This window comes from Vigna radiata, chromosome 8 (assembly GCF_000741045.1).
Source record: "Vigna radiata var. radiata cultivar VC1973A chromosome 8, Vradiata_ver6, whole genome shotgun sequence".
NCBI lineage: Eukaryota > Viridiplantae > Streptophyta > Magnoliopsida > Fabales > Fabaceae > Vigna > Vigna radiata.
The window spans coordinates 43,246,729-43,263,628 of NC_028358.1; the positions used below are offsets into that span (position 1 = coordinate 43,246,729).

Genomic DNA, 16,900 nt, shown 5'->3' on the forward strand with positions numbered 1-16,900 from the left:
TAACATTTGTGCCCGTCACTTAGACACATTGCTCTGTCACTATCCACAAAACCTATTCTCAAAATGAATAGTATAATGCATATGTAGAAAATATCGAACTCTTCTATTACCAAATACTGACGTTCAAAGTTCATCTATGTGGATTTTTCTCGGAAGGGTCAATTCCAGTCCTGTGTTTGTGCGAATATACTGTATAAAATCAATGGAAGAAATTGACTGGAAAGCTGAGCCAGGTTTCATTGTTGTAATTATGAAGACAATGACATGTTTGTATCTACACTTAACTTTTTTTTCCAAGTCTTCCATGCTCATCTTCCAAGTCAACTTCCCAATCAAAGACGTTCTTTTAGATTAGTTGATTCATGACATGTATATATTGTAAATGGGGTGTGACTATGCAAATTAAGAACACTAAGCATAACATCATTCATAGAGAATCCGAGCTCCCTGTTAAGAGATTTCATCACTTGTTCCTTAAAATATTGTTTGGGAATTTGATATGGCTATCGTAGATTTGTTCAACTTCCTCTTGTTTTATCACCTTGTACTCTTCCTCTGTGCTGGTTATGGATATGGGCACCAAGGTTGTCCACACTCCTTTATTTGTGGCAATCTTGGGTCTTTTCATTACCCTTTTACCAAGGCAGAACAACCAGACTGTGGCTTGATACCTATACATGGTTGTGATAATCCTCTATCTATCCAAAAACTGATTCAGCTGGAGAAAAATGGAAAACACTTTGTGCTTACAGGCAACATTCAGCAGGATGGGATTTCAATTTCGGATGAAGATTTGCACCAGCGTTTACAAAACAACATCTGTGATACTTCGAATAATAACTACAGTCTTCAATCTCATTCTCCTTTATACTCTTATTATATAAAATATAATGTGACACTGTTCCGATGCAAACATGACCTCAATATGAAACCCCCACCACATTATTTTACTCACTCCTGCACTGAGTATGGTTATGATATCTATTATGACAGCCTTTCCTTACCTAAGAATGATGAGGCTCGTGGAATTTTCTCATCCTGCTCAGTTCTTCACTTAGCAAAAAAGGACAAGGCCGATACCACAGACATTCTATCGTTTTTATCTGCTCAGATGGTTGTTCAAGTAGTATTATCTAAGGATTGTGATGAGTGCTATAATCTCAGACGAGGTCAATGTCATCTTGACGGCGATCGTCAGTTCTACTGTCACAAAGGTCAGCTTCGCATAGATTTCTTTTATGTTCCTTTATCCATTGAATTGAATGTTTCTTTTCGCTACAATGAGTTTTCTGAATTAGACCACTGAGACTGTCACCAATGAAGTATAGTTTTAGACGTGGCTGCGCCTCTTTTTATTATTCTTTAAATTCTTGTTCTCGATTGACCATTTAATGATTTCCTTTTTAGCACTTCAGTGGCAACTTGGCAAGAGTCAAGTTGATTACTGAATGTTAATTTTTTTTGTTTACCAGAAATCAAGAGCTAATTCCCGACGTAAATCCATTTAAAATAATAATCTTTTCAGAAAAATTTCCATGTACCGTGCTTTACTGTACTGGCACCAAGGCAAATTGGCAATTAGATCAGACTATCGTAATTTCATATTCTAATGTTAGTCTAAAACTTCATTACTTCATTGTTTACTAAAAACTTTCTTCAATATTGCTTCATCTGCAGAGCCAAAGCATAGCAGTAAAACTTTGAGGCTGGTACTTGGACTTGTAACAGGTAAGTTAGTAATATATATTTTTTATTTAATCCATGTCCTGGGAGTGAGAGTTCGTATTTGTTGAAGTATTATATCTTCAAAGTTTTTCCCGATCAATATTTGGTATCCCCTTATTGCAGGTTTATGCGTGATATTATTAGCTATAGTGCTAACTGGATGCCTTATATTTAGACGAAAATGCACTCCTTCAGATCCTCAACACCAATCGAGAAACCCAGACACTGATTCAATTGGTCCCAGCTCAAATCCAGACCCCGAAAATTGCAGGTTCTACTACAGAGTCCCTCTCTTCTCTTACAAGGAGCTTAAAGAAGCTACATACAATTTCCACAACACCAGGCAACTTGGAAGTGGAGGCTTTGGAACCGTTTACTATGGTAATTAACCGTTCTCTCACTTTCATGTTATATACTTGTACAGATTTTGTGTGAATGAGTTGTAACTAGTGATTGATATGGTGTTTAACAATCAGGAAAACTGCTAGATGGACGAGAAGTTGCTATCAAGCGTCTCTATGAGCATAACTATAGGCGAGTTGAACAGTTCATGAACGAAGTTCACATCCTCACTCGCTTGCGCCACACAAATCTGGTGTCCCTCTATGGCTGCACTTCACATCGCAGTCGTGAGCTACTGCTCGTGTATGAACACGTTCGAAATGGTACTGTTGCTTGCCATCTCCACGGTGATTTTGCAAGGCCACACACTCTTCCATGGCACATAAGAATGAAAATTGCGATAGAGACCGCAAGTGCATTGTGTTATCTCCATGCTTCTGACATCATCCACCGTGATGTCAAAACCAAAAACATTCTCCTTACTCAAAGTTTCAGTGTTAAGGTTGCTGACTTTGGTCTTTCAAGGCTGTTCCCGAATGATGTCACACATGTCTCCACTGCTCCGCTAGGGACCCCAGGTTACCTTGATCCGGAATATCACGAATGCTACCAGCTTACAAGCAAGAGTGATGTGTATAGTTTTGGCGTTGTGCTTATTGAACTGATATCTTCTAAGCCAGCCGTTGATATGAGCAGGCATAGGGATGAGATAAACTTGGCTAACTTGGCAATAAAGAAGATTCAGAAAAGTGCATTTAGTGAGCTGGTTGATCCTTCTCTTGGTTTTGATTGGGACAGTGAGGTAAAGAGGATGATGATTTCAGTGGCAGAATTGGCCTTTCAGTGTTTGCAACGAGACAAAGATTTGAGACCTTCAATGGACGAGGTTTTGAAGGTGCTTATGAGAATTGAAAATGACACGCCTGAGCATCTGGATGAAGAACATTTACGTCCACCCTCTCTACCTTCACCAGATTGGGATGAAAATGGATTATTGAAAAACATGACGGTACAACTTTCACCTAAAGCCGTCACTGATAGATGGCACAGTGAATCCACTGCCTCCAATGCCAGTGCTTAATTTTGATTCACTAGTTAGTCATTATTATAAATGAGTTTCTTGTCGTGTTCTTTTTTAGTTACAATTACAGTCTCTGGTTGTATCGGTAAAGGAAAATTTGGTTTCTTTTTTAAGAAACAGTAATATATGTTAGTGCTGTGGAGATAATTATAATTCTTGGAAGAAAGCGTGACTGTTCTTGATATGAACAAGTTATATATGTTTTGATATAATATTATTCATGATGAATTATTTGATTATATCTTGTATTATAAAAAGTTACCTTATGCAGAAAAATTATAGAACGATAATATGTATATACAACATTGCTCTTTTGATCAAGGAAAGGAAACAAAAGATAATACGCTAAATCAGAATAGATATAATTTTGACAAAGATCTATGAAGAAAAATTACAATGAGAAAAATTATAGAAAGACAGCAATCAAGATACAGATCTCATAATCAACACAATTCAAGGAAAAGAACCAAAGTCTATATCGAAGAGTATAGCAGAAACATCTATGGAAGTAGTGAAAACAAGATTCTGTCATACATAATGCTTTAATGGTCACCTGGATTCACAAGATGGAAAAAAAATTCATACTTTCTGAAAGATTATTAATTTGCAAGATTAAACAATTTGTGCTACAAATGGCCATCCACAAATATGAGAAGGTATAGATAGAGAAGTTAAAATCTTGTTGTCAGCTGTCATACACATTATATCTTAAAAGATAAATATCCATTTTGCATCACAGGAATATTCATGATCTTTAGAGACACTCTATTTGTTAAAAATATTGTATCATTTAGAAATAAAATAATTTCATAATGATATACTAATGAATGTAAATCTTATTTTAAAAATTAGTTTTGTAAAATTAAATTAAGTTTAAAGTAGATTTTTTAACATGATATTAAATAATATTACAAGATAATAACGTCACTCATATTTAAAAATGTTGAGATAAATAAAAAAAATTAGTAAAACTTTATTGAAAATATCTAAATTTATTAAGAATTTGAAATTTAATTAAGTAAATTTTTAAGAACTTTTATTGCTAAAATCTTTATTTTGAATTTTAGTTATTTTATTATAATAATCTTTTAAATTTAAACGATGAAATGACATTTTGTTGATTTTGTATATCAATATATGATCAAAATTTTAATTTAGTTTAATTTGTTAGAAAAACGTTATATGTTTTCTGTTCTTGTTTAGTAATGATTCAGTATAACAAATTTAAATTAGAATAATTAGGGAGTAATCCTTTCATTAATTTTCTTGTGTATCATTTTTAAAGATGAAACCCATAATTAACTTCCCCGCGTCGTGTGCATCATGGAATGTGGACTTTTTTAGCTAAGAAATTAACATCAAAATCAGCATTCACTTAATTTCTCTGCACATTCATTACTTTTCTTAGTAGTTCCATTTTGTCTTGTGACCCCCAAAGGGTGACTTTGAAAACGTCAATCACAGAGTCTTCTGTCTGTGTCTTTTGTTTTCCTCCATCAACATCTCGTAAAATCATTTGCACTTTCATTAATATTTAGCTTTAACATAATTAATTTTGTACTGATTATAATTATTTTTTAAAATCATTACGAAGTTTTCAAATAGTGTAACTAATATAAATAAGAGCCTTGTAGTTTTTTAAATATTTTTTCCTTCCCTGGTACAGTTTTTAAACACAGTTTACTTTGCATTTCATAATCACCGTAGTCTTTAATTATAATTGCAAAAAAAAAAAATTATATGTCATTTACTTTGTCAATATCCTTTTATCAACCAAAGTTTACTCCTAATAAACCCATAGTTAATAATTGGTATAATGCAAAAAATAACTCGTAAATATAACGTATCAAGATATAAATACACTAAAAGAGGAAAATATTTAAAATAGGGTATAATTAATTAATTCAATACCATAACTTTAAAAAAAAATAAAACAATTTAAAATGCATACTTAATTCGAAATAAATAATTTAGCTCAAAAATTAAACCAAAAGATAAAATAAATGTAAATTATTTTCGTGAATGTATATCGAATATATATACGTCTATAGAACATTTAAATGAATCATTTTTTCACTTGAAATATTTCTTATATAAAGAAAAAAAATCATATCTTATTAAAAGGAATATTCACATATTCAAAATTCATTTTATCTTAACTTTTAAAACCAACCAAAATACATCATGAATTTGGAATAGCTGAATAATTATATATTTATGAATTACGACTTAAGAATTTTAAATCTAGATTGAAGAAAAGAGATTAATCATTACTTTAAAATTTGAACAACTAATTAAGCAAGATATTAATAAATTTTCTGAAATATTTCAGAGGGTAAGAAGCGATTAAATTGAAATTATTAAGGATATATTTTATGAATTTAACGAAGTAATCGTCATCCATTCAATATAGGTTATGTGTGGCAACTTTCCTATTTTAATTCTCTCATCTTAAAATTTGTCACACCCCATCTCTATTGGAATATACCCTCCTTGTGTTTATACGTGTTTATTATTATTTTAGTATTAATTAAATAATTTTAATAAAAATATAAAAAATGTAACAATGAAACATCATATTATCAATACAAATATATTTGTAGTTCTAAAACTTGAATGCAAAATTGAAATTTATTCATTTATTAAATTTTGATATATTTTTATTTTCAAACTTTAGAAATAAATGAATATAGTCATCTTAACTCAATTACATTTTACACATTAAACTAAGTTACATATTTACATTTGAACTAGAACTTATCAAATAGTGTAAACAACTGAAATGTCAACTTAAAACGTAGTTTAACATGTTAACCCAGTTGTATTAATAGAATTATATTTATTCATTATTTAAGTTTAAAAATCAAACTATATCAAAATTTGAGATAGAAACAAATTATATTTTTGCGTCAAAGTTTATCAACTAAAAAATATACTTAATCATATTCTTAAATATTTAATATGAAAACGATACATTTTTTTTTTCTTCAAATATCAAATATTTAGAAAGAAATTTTAATTATACAAATTTTAAATTAAATTATCAAATAACAATTGAATAAAAATGAAATAATTATGTAAGACATTACAATTTCATCACAATTAAAACAACTCAATCTTGCAAGCGTTAATTAAAAAACATTTGCAAAAAATATATTAAACTAATAATAATTCATAGATATTTTATCTTTTGAGCTATAGTATATGTTACAAGGTAATAAAAAAATGGACATTAACTTATTATATTACAGTAAATGAAATATATTTATAAAAGTACAGTAATAAAATTATACTTATAAAAACTATGTTAGAAAATATCAACAATCATTAAAAAAAAAATCTGCATGATAAAAATAAATAATAAATAAAAATATTAAAAACGAATAACAATTATGAAATGTGATTTAAAAACTATTTAATATATTGAAATTTCATAAAAAAATTTGTATAATTAAGGATATAATAAAATAAAAAATACTTTAAATATATGAGAAATTCTTTTAAATAAAACAAAAATTTAGAATAAAAGAGAATAGAAAAAGGATACATGAATATTAATTATATTTAAAATTGAATTCAATATATTTAAAGCTAGTGCAGTATTAATATTTAGGTGAAAATATGTCTTAGTATATGAGTTTATTGATCCAAACACCAATATTATTGTTAAGCCACTCGTTCTGTCTTTAAGTAAAAAAGAAAAGTTATACACCAAATGTTTTAGTTGTCTTAGTTATTGACTGATACGAAGTGATTATCATTAAATAAACCTGCATTTATAAATATTCAGATCTCTCCAAATGAAAATTAATTAAAACGTCATTTTCGAAATCAAGTAGCGTATAAAATACTTAAAAACGAAAAAATGTTTTTTTGTGGACTGTTTGAAAAACAAGGTGCAGCACTTTTTGACTGTGGGTTTATATTACTGTCGTTCGTTGGTTATTCTAAATTCTCAAGTGTCTGTCTCCTCTCTTTGATTTCCTTGATTTCATATTTGATTGACAATTCGACATTCCTAATGGTCTGGCTTCTTTTTTTCAAATCGCTAATAGTATTTTTGTCACAGCTTTTGCTGATTGTTTCAGCTCAGAATGGAAGGTGTCCACCATATTCGGACTGCGGATTTCTTGGGCGCATTCAGTTTCCTTTCACAACCACCGAGCAACAACACTGCGGCTTGTTGGCTATACATGGCTGTCAACGACTTCCTCCTTCCTCTCGCAAAACTATCAAACTAGGCACCTCCACATCATCCTCGTACTCTGTTTTAAAGGTAGAACCTCGTACCATATTTATCTCAGATGACGAACAACAACGTTATTTGAGAAACAGAAGTTGCAAAGCATTCAGCAAGAATGTTACTCTTCCTGACACCTCTCCTTTAGCTTCTTTCCTCAACAAAAACGGTATCACCATCTTCAGATGCAATCAGTCCCTGAAACCCTCCCTTTCCAAGGATTTTTATAAATATTCAAACTGTTCTGAGTACGAAATCTTCTATGGCCCTCCAAATACACTAACTCCTCCGGGTTTCCAGTGGCCCAGCTCTTTAGCACCATGCTCAACCGTTCAGCTTTCTGTAGACGGAAGTTCTACCGACGACCCCTTTCTATTTGTAATTAGTTCTAGTGTTATTGAAGTTCAGTTATCGAAGGAATGTGAAAGGTGTCTTGGTGATGGAAAAGGACGATGTTCACTTGACATTAAAGGAAAATTCAATTGCAGCACAGGTATGCAAATTTTATTTTTTGTTAAAGAATGCAGGAGAGGAGGAGGGGATGCCTCAAGTTGAGGGATTGCAATAACCCTCCTCAACTAAAGGTTTCAAGAAATGAATTTTCAATAAAGGAGTATCAGAAAACATCAACTTCAATAATTGTTTTTATTTAGTACACACATAATAGGTATACCCAACTAGCCCATTCAAAGTTTTCTGCTTTATATACAAACTTATCTTTATAACAACACATTTTTAATAATTTTTTTTACAACATACCTAATGGTCGGTGATTTATCTGTTTTAAATATTTTTTTAAACATAAATTCAAATAAACCAATAAATTGATAATACGTGTCCGTTGTAAAAAAGTTTTAAAAAAGTACTGTTAAAATATAATCATCCTCTTTGTAAAGATTAATAACACATTTCAATACACTTTTTCTATTTATAAATATTTATTTATAATTTAAAAAATTCAAAAACATCGTAATATAATTATTTATTTATAAAAAAATTATAATTATTTTTATTTATTTATTTAGCTAACAACTGAAAGACATATAGAAGGATATGTCATATGAAATGAGTTAAGTACTTTAGTTTGTTAGCCTCTCGTATTACTTGTAATGTATCCAGAACAATTGATTCATTGTATAATCCGCGTTGATTTAAACTTTTAAATTATAATATTTTCAATGTTTTAATATAAAAACCATGTAACCCTAGTATTTTAAATCTTTTAATAAATAAAGAAAATATTAAAATAAATTATTTTTTATTGATTTGTAGATTAAATTAACCCACAAACTCATAAATCAAATATTATGAGAATGGAAGAAATTAACTTGTATTTCTTACTGCAATCGGCTGATCTGTTTTTACAAATCATATGCGGAAGAGACTTATAAACAACATCCTGATTCGCATTATTATCCCTATCTATAAATAATCAGGTAAAATTAGTAATGATGTATTTAAAATTCATATACGATAATATTCATTTATTTTTATTCACTTATACAATGAAACTAATCATATTTTAAGTCAACCCTTGACCAAAAGATGAATAAATTACATTTGTCTCTTCTTTTTGGATTATGTCCAATACATTTTTCTAAAGACCTATAAAAAGTCTCCTGACTGTTCTAACATGTTATATTTACATTGACACCCTTTATATATTATACTAATTCTATTTAATTGTTGTTAAATATTACAACAAGTATTTGCCTCGGAACCATTAAAAAAAAAATAAGAATATAATGTGCATCTTAAAAGAATTTGAGAAGTATCATTTAGTAAGAAATGGTATGGGTGATCAAATTTAATTTAACTTGATCGTTTGCTCTTAATTAATTGGCCCTTTGGTTTCTATTGCAGAGCGGCGGAATTTGGCATGGAAGTTAGTACTAGGTAACATTTCTTCGTTTCTTATACGCCAATCCGAGCCCCATGTTTTCAATGTCTGAATGGTTTTTTTGTTCTTCGTTTCTCATTTTAACTTTCCATGTCAATGCTCGAGGACAGAGTCATAGACTAGAAATTAGTCAAACAGTTTCAAATTTCACATTTACACGTTCTACAAGATAATCTTAAACTGATAGGAGTTCTCCTTTTTGATGGGTTCTAGGTATTGGAATGTCGGCTACTGTTATCATTGGACTACTAATACTATGGAACCGCAAACCCAGATGTTTGTTTGGTTTCTTTTCAAATCGAAACCCAGTAAGTGCGAGTATCTACTTTGGGGTCCCTGTCTTCACTTATAAGGATCTTGTAATAGCAACAAAAAGTTTTGATCGTTCAAGAGAACTAGGAGAAGGAGGCTTTGGGATTGTTTACTATGGTATGTGTACCAAACAACTACACCTTTCTGTGTACAAAATAATTCAATGTGTTTTCTTTCACTTTCTCTGTTCTCAAATAACTCTTTCTTTCATCTCTATTTCAACAACTAGGAAAACTCCATGATGGACGTGAAGTTGCTGTGAAGCGGCTATATGAGCACAACTATAGAAGAGTAGAACAGTTCATGAATGAAATCAAGATCCTCACACGCTTGCGCAACAAAAACTTAGTGTCTCTCTATGGCTGCACTTCATATGACAGCCGTGAACTACTGCTTGTTTATGAATACATTTCAAATGGAACTGTGGCCAATCACCTCCATCGTCGTGAATCAACGAATCATGCCTCTTTGCCGTGGCTTATCCGAATGAAAGTGGCCATTGAGACTGCTACTGCATTGGCCTATCTCCATGCCTCTGACATCATTCACCGCGATGTCAAAACCAGCAACATTCTGCTTGACAACACTTTCTGTGTTAAAGTTGCAGATTTTGGATTGTCGAGACTGTTCCCGGTTGATGTCACCCATGTTTCCACTGCTCCACAAGGCACCCCTGGCTATGTTGATCCTGAATATCACCGCTGCTACCAACTTACCAACAAGAGTGATGTGTATAGTTTTGGGGTTGTTCTTATTGAGCTAATATCATCTATGCCAGCAATTGATCTGAACCGACATAAGGATGAAATAAACTTGGCAGATCTAGCAGTAAGGAATATTCATAAAAATGCAATTGCCGAGCTGGTAGATCCTTCCCTTGGTTTTGAGTCAAATGATGATGTTAAAAGACAAATCATTGCAGTAGCAGAATTGGCTTTTCAATGCTTGCAACAGGACAAGGACTTGAGACCCTCCATGGATGAAGTGTTGGAGGTGCTGAAAAGAATAGAAAGTGGGAAGGATGAAGCAGGGCGTGCTCAGGATGAAGAGCCATCATCACCATCTTCAGTAGATCACGATGAAGTGAAATTGTTGATGAATACGAAGTTGCCACCTTCGCCAAGGGCCGTGACAGATAAATGGAACTGTCGCTCTACCAGTCCTAATGTTAGTGGTCAATAAATCTTGCACTTTGTAACTTTCTTCCTTTCTCACTAAATATAGAACTTTTATAGCTAACTATATATCATCAGTTAAATTTTTTAATTAACTTAGTTAATAATACAAAACTTGTTTGTAATTTAATAGCTTCTCCGTGAACTATTACTGTCTGAATCATTTGAAATAGAGCTGTTTCCCATATCTACCCGAAATGAAGTGGCCATAGAGACTGATTATTTTCTAAAATTAGGTATATTATATATCTGAATCAACAAAATTAAATAAACAGAAGGGACTACTAATACCAACTCTCAACATCTTATACTATAGAGTTATGGGAAGTATGTTTGTGGTTAACGGTTTCAAATTGGTCACAATTGTAAATCTAGTCCCAATATGCAGGCTGAACTGGTTATGGAGTATATGCAAGTAGACCAGTTTAGAAACATGTTGCTGAAAAAATAAAAGGAAAATAATAATTTTTTTTTTAAAACTTTTTATACTTTTCTAAAATTAAAAAAAAAACTAATATTCTTATTCTTCTAATTAATTTGTTCTGACTTATTTTATTTTTAAAATAAAGATGTTCTTTTGTTAGTGTTAGGTACGTGTAAACTAAAAAAGAAATATGGTGTTCGGATACTTTTCTCTTTGACTCTTTCTTTTATTATAATATATTATAATAAATAAATAAATTAAAAATTTAAAATAAAATAATAATATTAATTGAGAGTATAATAAAAATCCAGTGTGAAATATCAGGATCAATAGAAAAGTAACGATCTTTTTAACACAAGAAAAGACAACTAAAAATTTATTTAAGATAAAACTATATTTATCCGACATTAATTAAACAATAATAATATTTTAATTAAATTAAATTTAAATTTATAATATATATTATTGTATTATTAAAAGAGAGTGTTAAATGAACTTAGTTTTAAGGAGACCGCCAAACAATCTGTTTACTCAAAGATTCCAAGAGACATGTGTTTTGTGTTTCTGCTTTGGAAGTTGGGGACCGGGCCCTGCTTCTTTACTCGTTTTTCGAGTCAACAGCAGATATGAAACAACTTCTCAATCGTGTGACACACTTGCGGCGAGGAATGGGTTATAAATTATTGAGTTTATCTTTTCTGGGTTCAATCACAACCTTTTCTTTAGTATCATCTGAGGATGTTTCCTGTTTACACGTTCATTATGGTTTTCCTTGTGTGGGTTGGGAATGCAAATGGGCACAAGGATGATTGTCCATTCTGGTTTGATTGTGGAAACCATGGGAAATTCGGTTACCCTTTCACCACGCTACAACGCCAAGATTGTGGCATATGGCCAATCCATGGTTGTGATGATCACAACCCAAACTCAGGGCAAGGGGTAACGTTAAAGATCGGATCATGGTGGATTAAGGTTAGAAAGTTTGAGATGCAATCGATTATTACTACTGTCTACTTCATTGATGATCATCTCAATCATCTCCTGCAATCCGATAGTTGTGAGACATTCAACCACAATATTTCACTCCCTCCTAGCTCTCCCTTAGGTTACTTCACTATCAACAACAACATAACCATTTTCAAGTGTAACCGCACTCGCCAAGTTAAGACCCCAAGAACATTCCTCAAAAATACTAGCTGTGACTATGACATCTTCATGGGGCCTCCACACTCTGATGATGTGTCTCACAACTCTCTAGCTTCCTCCTGTTCAATGGTTCAGCTTCCCGTCAATGGCTATGCAGTCTCTGCAAATCCCTTTGCATTCTTAACTGCTGACATTCCCTTGCAGTTCCATCCGCCAGATGAGTGCTTCCAGTGTTTGGGTGCCGGAAGCCTTTGTCACCTCGACAACCAACGAAAACCTCATTGCGTCCCAAGGTATTTCTAATATTTAGCAAATTCATATATCTTTAAGCATGTGATCGATCTCTCCTATTATGCAGGAAGGATAAAAGTCCAGCTTGGAAGCTAGGATTGATAATAGGTAATAAACATGATCTAATACTCCAGAGTGTCTCTTGCATTGCATAAAGTGTCATTGTTTTTCTTTTTATAATATTTAACCCTCTTTGTTCTCCAATTTCGTTGCTAAAAAAAGATTTACTGTATTTAAAGGAATTGGCTTCCAAAATAATTTGCTGAACAATTTTTTTCATTGAGATGACATATCCTTCCATGATACTCTTATGCATGTATAAGCTTAATAATTGGAAATGTAAGCAACAATGGCAGGTATAGGTGCTGGATTGTGCAATGTAATAACATTGGTGTTGATCCTCACATTACGGCGCTGTAAATATGGTGGTGCACTGGCTCTGTTCCGATCAAGAAATGGAGCCGATCCTCACGACAATCCCGACATAATGACAGATAGGATCTTCTTTGGAGTACCCGTCTTCTCTTATAAGGAGCTTCAAGAAGCAACGAACAATTTTGACTGCAACAGAAAGCTAGGGGAGGGAGGATTTGGAAGCGTTTACTATGGTGGGTATCATATAAAATATTTAATATATGAAATTTGATTCACTTGTTAAATTAAAACCAAAAAAAAAAAAAATGCAGGTAAGCTCGAAGATGGACGGGAAGTTGCAGTGAAATTGTTGTTCGAGCACAACTACAGGAGAGTGCAACAATTTATGAATGAAATTGAGATTCTCACTCACTTGCGACACAGGAACCTCGTCTCCCTCTACGGTTGCACTTCACGTCACAGCCGGGAGTTACTGCTTGTGTACGAATACGTCCCAAACGGCACTCTTGCTTACCACCTCAACAGAAGGGCCAAGTTGCTGACGTGGCCAATTCGGATGCAAATTGCGGTGGAGACCGCCACTGCCTTGGCTTATCTTCACGCTTCCGACATCATTCACCGTGACGTGAAAAGCAGCAACATTCTACTTGACACGAATTTTTTGGTTAAGGTGGCAGATTTTGGACTTTCGAGATTGATTCCGACCGATGCAAGCCACGTGTCAACCGGTCCGCAGGGGACTCCGGGGTACCTTGACCCTGAGTATTTCCAGCACTACCAGCTGACGGACAAGAGTGATGTATTTAGCTTTGGGGTTGTGGTTGCTGAGCTGATATCCTCGTTGCCTGCGGTCGATGCCGGCAGGGAAAGTGATGAGATAAACTTGGTGAGTCTTGCCATAAAGAAGATTCAAAATGGGAAACTCGATGAGTTGGTGTGCAAATCGCTTGGCTTTGAGTCAAACGAAGAGGTGAGAAGGATGGTGAGTTCAGTGGCGGAATTGGCCTTCCTGTGTGTGCAAGGAGACAGACAATTAAGACCTTCCATGGATGAAGTTGTGGAAGCACTGCAGAAAATTCAAGCTGGGATTGGTGAGTGCGACATGTAGGAAAAACAGGGAGGGAAAAATGATTTTTTGGTCCGTTTAAATTTTTTACATTAATTTGATAATATTTTTTTTTTATTTTTTTTAAATATAAAAATTTACATTTTTTTTTATTAAATAAATATAAAAGTTTGTGATAATATCATTATTTAAAAAAAAAAAAAAAGAATGGTATTGCTTGGACTCAAAGTATAATATTAAAAAAAATTGACTTCGTAAAAGTTACTTTTCTATTTTTTTTAAGTAATGAATGATATGAAATGTAAAAAATAAATAAAGATAATTCTGGAATCGAATAACATTTTGGTCAGCCCAGTTAGTGAACTATCTTCATGGGAAAAGTTAATCTTTGGTATAGTGCATATTTTATCCAATTTTACTGGACACTGGACACTTTTTTTTTTTTTTTTTAAATTAACCATAATTTCGTTCTACAGAGACTTCTCTTTGATAATTGAACCTTAAGTGAAATTGTTGAATCAAAATGACTTTTGTGTGGCATTCAAAATCTTGTATTTGACTTTCTTTAATCTAATATGAAATTAATTTTGTTTACTTTTTTTCCCTTTATAGAGGACCCGGTATTGGAATTAAAGCTGAAGTTCTATCGGTAACATGATTTCCTATAATCATAAAAAATAAATTTTTATGTTTTTAAGAAAAGAAAAAATAAAATGTTAAAAAATATTAAATAATATAAAAATATATATGTGTGAAAATATTATTTCTATTATTTTAAATTATTATTTTTTAAGACTTTAAAAAAATTGTATGAAATTATTTGACACTTATTTATGAATGAAATAATCATAGAAAAAAGTAACAAAATAGTATAATGAATGCAAAAAAAAAAATGTTAAAATTCCATTTCTCAAAAAAAAAAATCCTTCCTACTTTGAGTATTTTTTTAGTATATGTTTTTGTATACTTGTTAATTTTTATAAAAAAAATATTTAATTAATATTTAAAGTGTTGAAAGAACAAATAAAGATTGGGATATAAGTATTCCGGCCAGCCGTTTCTATCTGTGATTATTACAAAATGTTATGTTAATACGTTGTTAAGTGATAATGTAACTATCATTCGGTCTGATTTATTTGCGAAATTGTTTATAATTTTTTTACTGTTTCTTGACCCATTTTATTATCTTTTTATGAAACTAATTGTAGTTCCTAATGATTTCTTATTTATTTAGTCCTTTGATTATTTTTTCCATTATTAGTTTGAGTAGATAATCTTTTGACAATAAAGTCTTCATGAAAAAAAAAAAAACAGAAAATTTGTAGAAAAAACTGAAAAGGTGATGTAGTATTGTGATAAAAAAAAATCAAGAATTGACTTAGACACCATTAAAAAAAAAATCAACCATCCATAATGATTTATATAAAGCATAATAAACAAAAATTACAAAGCACTGATTGTATTCAAAACTTGAATCAACAAAATTAGAGAACCCCAACTTTTGAACTCTTGGAAATCCCAGCCCCACTTCTCAAACAAATGAACCTTCTCTTTGAATATCTCCCGCACAAGCATTTTGTCCACTAGGTTTCAATATTGCCAGAATTTTAAAGGAAAATTGTAAAATAATACTTTTATTTTCTTATTTAATATTCTTAAATTAATTTATATTTTAAAATAAAAAATACAAATGTAGATGTAAAGTAAAAAAATGAAAGTATTCATGTATCATAAAAGATCGACGTTAAGATGGGATAACATTGTAAATAGGGTCTAAAATAAATTTACACAAAGTTTATAAATTAAAAGCGTAATTTTAATTCAGAGTGGTTTCAGATTTTGATGTAATAAATATTTCAAGTTCTTCTTTATCGAGAATCAAATCAAAATTCAATAAGAAATAATCTTAAGAAAAAAAAAATTTGGTTGTTTATGTTCGATTGGGACGATGAAAATTTATGTTTAACTTTACTTTTCTGTCTGGATAAATGCTTGCTCCTTTTTTGTAGTGACTATCGATTTGAGAGAAGTGATCTGCCAAAGATACTATAATGTTCAAGTTATAATTTTTTTCTGAAGATCTAAAATAATTTAATTATGGAAAAAATGTCTATTACTTCAAAATTACACCTCTATTCATAGGATTCAAAATAATCAAATATATTAATTTATCTTTTAATGATAATTATATCAACATTATCCACTCATCAATAACAATTACCATATTAATTACGTCTTAAATCTGTTTAACTATTGACGTGTTCGGCTACCAAGTCTTATATCTGATTGGCCGACTGTAGTAACAGTATTTTATTACAATGTATTTAACTATAATTATATGGTAAGGTTGAATTCTGAATAAAGATAAAATATTGCAGCTACTTTATTTCATTTTAATTTTAAATTACAAACTTTCTAATTTTTGAACAATTTTTTCTTGATGATTATTGAAATTATCATCTAAATCACGTTTAATGGTCAACCGACCACTCCCATTTTAGTCTGGGACAACTTAGTTACACGCACGAATAACTTTTTCGTTTGGTTCTTGGGTGGTTGATTTTTTGAGGTGTGCTTTTCAAACTCAATTTTTGAGCGGAGACGAAAATGCTGACTATATTAGCCAATGGTTTTATTCTTTGCGAAACCGACAATAAAGTTTAAAGTGTTAAAGATCAGGTCAAGAAAATAAAATAAAAATAAAAGAAAAACAGTTAGACTATTAATTGTTTTTTATTCACTACTTAAATTTAATAATATTTTTTATAATTATTTATAACGACTAAGGAATTGTTTTTATCATCATTGTTAATAGAATCATCC

At 31.3% G+C, this 16,900-nt stretch overlaps 3 protein-coding genes across 3 annotated transcripts; all 3 read left to right on the forward strand.

The window, feature by feature from the left end:
• Positions 1-427: 427 nt before the first annotated feature.
• On the forward strand, positions 428-3,285 carry LOC106771859 (LEAF RUST 10 DISEASE-RESISTANCE LOCUS RECEPTOR-LIKE PROTEIN KINASE-like 1.1). The gene is made up of 4 exons (XM_014657859.2): positions 428-1,214; positions 1,678-1,728; positions 1,849-2,106; positions 2,202-3,285. Exons 1-4 carry the CDS (start codon positions 500-502, stop codon positions 3,146-3,148), a joined length of 1,971 nt encoding a protein of 656 aa, XP_014513345.1. The 5' UTR covers positions 428-499; the 3' UTR covers positions 3,149-3,285.
• A 3,884-nt stretch (positions 3,286-7,169) lies between these two features.
• On the forward strand, positions 7,170-10,899 carry LOC106770704 (LEAF RUST 10 DISEASE-RESISTANCE LOCUS RECEPTOR-LIKE PROTEIN KINASE-like 1.1). Its single transcript, XM_022784841.1, has 4 exons — positions 7,170-7,881; positions 9,252-9,284; positions 9,502-9,717; positions 9,830-10,899. The coding sequence occupies exons 1-4, from the start codon at positions 7,170-7,172 to the stop codon at positions 10,780-10,782; spliced, it is 1,914 nt and encodes a 637-aa protein (XP_022640562.1). The 3' UTR covers positions 10,783-10,899.
• Positions 10,900-11,937: 1,038 nt separating this feature from the next.
• LOC106770705 (LEAF RUST 10 DISEASE-RESISTANCE LOCUS RECEPTOR-LIKE PROTEIN KINASE-like 1.1) lies at positions 11,938-14,142 on the forward strand. The gene is made up of 4 exons (XM_014656501.2): positions 11,938-12,638; positions 12,704-12,771; positions 12,981-13,244; positions 13,323-14,142. The coding sequence occupies exons 1-4, from the start codon at positions 11,938-11,940 to the stop codon at positions 14,117-14,119; spliced, it is 1,830 nt and encodes a 609-aa protein (XP_014511987.1). The 3' UTR covers positions 14,120-14,142.
• Positions 14,143-16,900: the final 2,758 nt, after the last annotated feature.